Genomic DNA, 4,091 nt, shown 5'->3' on the forward strand with positions numbered 1-4,091 from the left:
TCTAGTCTTCCCGCCAGCACGTAGCATGGGGCTTCAACTAGGCATGGGCATAGTCGCTGATTGACCATGTCGTTCGCCAGCGTGGAGCATGGGGCTTCCACTTGGGCGTGGGTGGGATCCCCCGCGAGGCCCTGGGGCGGCACTCAGGAGACTCCAAGGCGTGTACAGCCCCACTCATTATTATGTGAGAGTATCACGGGTAGAACCTCTGAAGGTGCTGGATGTTCCAAACATTCTAGATGGGGACCACGTCCGACATCTCGAAGCATATGGCGCCAGGCCTGGAGACGCGGGCGACCTTGAACGGGCCGTCCCACATGGGCGAGAACTTGTGAATGCCCTCCCCAGAAAGGACCCGCCTCAGGACGAGGTCTCCCACCTCGATGGTCCAGGAGTGGACGTTGCGGCAGTGGTAATGCCGCAGGGCCTCCTGATACCTCGTGGCGCAGAGCGAGGCTTGGCGACGGGTTTCCTCCCTGAGCACAAGGTTTGTCCCCCACAAGGCATCCTGACGCGCCTCGTCAAATGCCAGGACCCGCGGGGAATGACGACTGACCTCGTGCGGGAGGACTGCCTTGGCCCCGTATACAAGGAAGAAGGGGGTCTCACCGGTGGGCTTAGTCGCACTGGTGCGGATAGACCAGAGCACGGACTGATGCTCACCGAGACAACCCTTGTTGCAGGCCTCGAGCTTCTTCTTGAAGCTCCTTGCCTTGATGCCCCTTAGGACCTCCACACTGGCGTGCTCGGCCTGGTCGTTGCTCCGTGGTGGGCCACTTAAGCGTAGCATATCTGCGTTCTAAGCTTAACGCAGTACCTCCTGAAGAGGTTGCTCAATAATTGGGAGCCATCGTCAGTAATGAAACGATTGGGAACACCAAAACGGCTTACGAGGCCCTTGATGAACTTGACGGCTAAGGCAGCGGGGATGGTGTGTACGGGCTCCACCTTCACACCTTGGTGAACTTGTCGATGGCGACATTGAGGTAGCGGTATCCACCGGCTCCTTGAGGGAACAGTCCTAGGATATCCACCCCAAGATCGTGAATGGCCATCAGAGCAGGATGGTCAGGAGACCTTCTGCGGGGTGGTGAATCTGCTTGGCGTGGAACTGGCAGGCCTCACAGGATCGCACGAGCTCGATGGCGTCGTTGAGTGTCATCGGCCGATAGAAACCACTGCGGAACACCTTGCCCATGGGGGTGCATGTTGAGGAGTGGTGCTCGCAGTCCCCGCGGTGGATATCGGCGAACAACTCGTGCCCTTATTATTGGGATATGCACCGCAACGAGATGCCATTGGGGCGTTGCCAGTATAGCTCACCATCCTGCGAACAATAAGCAGTGGCCTGGCGGACCTCGCGCTCAGCGTCCTCCTCTTTCTCTGGCAAGGTGCCATAGAGCAGGTATGACTTGAACTCCTCGGTCCAGTAGCCCGACCGAGGTTTCAGTGCCAGGAGTAAGTGGGCTCCTGAGGTCGGGGCCGGCGGTAGCTCCTCCCTGAGCAATGACGGGCCTATGGCTGGGGGCGATGAAAGCTTGGGGAGCCTCTCCTCGAAGACGCCAGGCCTCTGGGGCTCGTGCCAGGACATCCACTTGGTGATGTCGTCTGCTTCCTTGTTCACAGCCCGCGGGATGTGCTGCAATTCCAAGCCCAGGAAGCATTTTTGGATTTTACATACCTCTTCTAGGTAAGCCTCCATGTCCTCATCCTTTGGTTTGTACTCTTTGTTGGAGAAGTTGACGAGGAATTGTGAGTCGCCTTCGATAGTGAGGCCCCTGATTCTCAGGGCGGCTGCAGCCTTGAGGCCGGCAATCAAGCCCTGGTACTCTGCAATGTTGTTGGAGACCTTTTCGCCACGCTGGAAGCAGTTGCACGGCATAGGAGAGCTTGTCCTTGGTCGGTGAGATGAGCATGACTCGAGGCCTCGCGCCCTGCCGTGCGAAGGCACCGTTGAAGTGCATGACGATCCGTCGGGTGCTTCATCATCGGGCATGAGGGATTGGCCCTCATCTAGCCCCTGATTAGAAGCATCGGTCCACTCCGCCACAAAATTGGCCAGGGCCGCCCCCTTGATGACCCTGGTCATGCTGAACTCCAGCTGGACGGCCTGCAGCTCGACGTTCCATTCTGCAACCCTTCCCGTGGTGTTGGGGCTACGCAGCACCTTCTTGAGGGGATACACCGATATGACCTTGGCGGGGTGGGAAATAGTGACGCACCTTCCTTGAGGTGATGAGGAGCGCGAGCAGGAGCTTCTGTTGCATGGGGTAGCATGCGCGCATCGCGCAATATAGTGCTAACGATGTACACCAGATGCTCGATGAGGGGTGAAGAGTCGGAGATGTCTTGCTCTGTGGGGAGCATGAGGGATTCGTGATGATTGCGGGTCGATGAAGCAACGGGATCCTCAAGAGCGCCGTCCTGGGGCAGCGAAGGTTGCACGGCCTCTCGCATGCCTCCTTGCTTCAAGCCAGCATCGGTGGGTCCTTCCCTGACCGCCACGAGTGCCACGCTGGCCGAGTGGGGAGTGGCCTCCATGTAAAGCACTAGGGGCTCACGCAGACGAGGCGCCACCATGACACGTGGGCTCGCGAGTTATCGCTTGAGGTCTTCGAAGGCCGCCTCAGCTTTTGGGGTCCACTCGAACGGGACCTTTTTTCATCAGCTTGAAGAAAGGGAGGGCGCGCTCGCCAAGCTTGGAGATGAAGCACCCAAAGGTGGTTACGCACTCCGCAAGCTTCTACATCTCCTTGGCGGGCTCATCCGCTCTACCGCCTTGACCTTCTCTAGGTTGGCCTCGATCCCTCGGTGCGACAACACGAAGCCCAGCAGCTTGCCGAACGGGACCCCGAACACACACTTCTCCGGATTGAGCTTCAGGTTTATGCTGCTTAGGTTCGTGAATGTTTCTTCCAGGTCTTTTATTAGGGTCCTTGCCTCCCGCGACTTGACCATGATGTCGTTGACGTATGCCTCTGCATTCTTCCCCAACTGCTGCCTGACCGCGATGTGCATCAGCCGCTGGAAAGTTGCACCAGTGTTCCGCAGCCCGAAGGGCATGCAAGTGTAGTAGTACACTTCACATGTTGAGATTAAAGTTGTCTTCTCGACATCCTCTGTCGCCATCTTGATTTGATGATATCCCGAGAAAGCATCCAAAAAACACAACAGATTGCACTCGGCAATCGAATCCACAATCTAGTCGACATGCGAGAGCGGCAAAGGGTCCTGAGGGCAAGTTTTGTTGAGGCCCGTGTAGTCGACACACATGCGCTCCTTCGCTCCTTTCTTGGGGACAATCACAGGATTCACCAACCAATCTGGGAGCCATACTTCCCGAATGACGTCGGCCTCTTCGATCTTGCTGTGACAGCCTGGTTTTTGCCCTCTTCTCTTTGCCTGATTTTCATTTGGTTTGGTTTTGAAATTCGGAGTTTTGAATCTTTTCAAATGGACTTAAACACTTGTGTACCCCTTGACTTTCACTCAAGTGCCTCATTTCCCTCTCTAACTACCATTTCTCTCTAGTTCACCTAAAAATAATATTCATTTCCCTCTCTTAAACCCTAGCTAGCTCAATGTGCTCCAAAGCAACGCCAATTTTTCTTTCCCACCAAAATCTGAGAAAATTCCCAAATATTATTTGAACCCTAGGGCACCTTCCTGAGCAAAAATATTTCATCACTTTTTGGAATATTTTTGCTACAGAAAATATTTTCTGCTCTGGACAGAAATGGTGGTTTCTACAGCAGCTACCATTTTACTTGCTCTATTGTGGCTGATTTTTCTTGTGCATCATCACCTTAGTAGATGATCGCTAACCTCCAAAGACCAGCTCCCAACTCTCAGTAGTTTGACCATAGTAAGCTCTCAAAGTTACTGACCAGAAACTTACCAGGGAGTTGAAATCCATTCTACTACGTCTGAGCTGAAACGAAAGCATGGTAACCTCTCAATCTACAACGAACTACACGCCAGACATGAAGTTTAGGCTTAGGTCGGCCTGAGGTCAGAGTTCACGCGGTGACCATGCGTGTGCACGGTGCCAACCTGCATGTCACCATGCTTTGAGTGCCGCTGAGCGCTTT

The 4,091-nt window shown here is 54.8% G+C and overlaps 2 protein-coding genes across 2 annotated transcripts; both read right to left on the bottom strand.

Moving 5' to 3' along the window:
* Nucleotides 1-235: 235 nt before the first annotated feature.
* Nucleotides 236-790, bottom strand: LOC147975892 (uncharacterized). Its single transcript, XM_087520633.1, has one exon. It carries the CDS (start codon nt 788-790, stop codon nt 236-238), a length of 555 nt encoding a protein of 184 aa, XP_087376759.1.
* A 264-nt stretch (nt 791-1,054) lies between these two features.
* Nucleotides 1,055-3,129, bottom strand: LOC147975893 (uncharacterized). Its single transcript, XM_087520634.1, has 3 exons — nt 2,729-3,129; nt 1,324-2,258; nt 1,055-1,263 (listed from the first exon to the last, which is right to left on the bottom strand). The coding sequence occupies exons 1-3, from the start codon at nt 3,127-3,129 to the stop codon at nt 1,055-1,057; spliced, it is 1,545 nt and encodes a 514-aa protein (XP_087376760.1).
* Nucleotides 3,130-4,091: the final 962 nt, after the last annotated feature.

The sequence above is a fragment of the Triticum urartu genome, chromosome 4A (assembly GCF_056163025.1).
Source record: "Triticum urartu cultivar PI428250 chromosome 4A, HENAU_Tu73, whole genome shotgun sequence".
NCBI classification, from domain to species: domain Eukaryota; kingdom Viridiplantae; phylum Streptophyta; class Magnoliopsida; order Poales; family Poaceae; genus Triticum; species Triticum urartu.

Excerpts from the sequence above, each read along its gene's own strand:
- LOC147975892 (XM_087520633.1), bottom strand. The coding sequence starts at position 790 with ATGCTACGCTTAAGTGGCCCACCACGGAGCAACGACCAGGCCGAGCAC.
- LOC147975893 (XM_087520634.1), bottom strand. The coding sequence starts at position 3,129 with ATGGCGACAGAGGATGTCGAGAAGACAACTTTAATCTCAACATGTGAA. Across the intron at positions 2,259-2,728 it reads TGTAGAAGCTTGCGGAGTGC|AAGCTCCTGCTCGCGCTCCT; the intron begins GTAACCACCTTT and ends CCCATGCAACAG. Across the intron at positions 1,264-1,323 it reads TGCTTATTGTTCGCAGGATG|GGCACGAGTTGTTCGCCGAT; the intron begins GTGAGCTATACT and ends CCCAATAATAAG.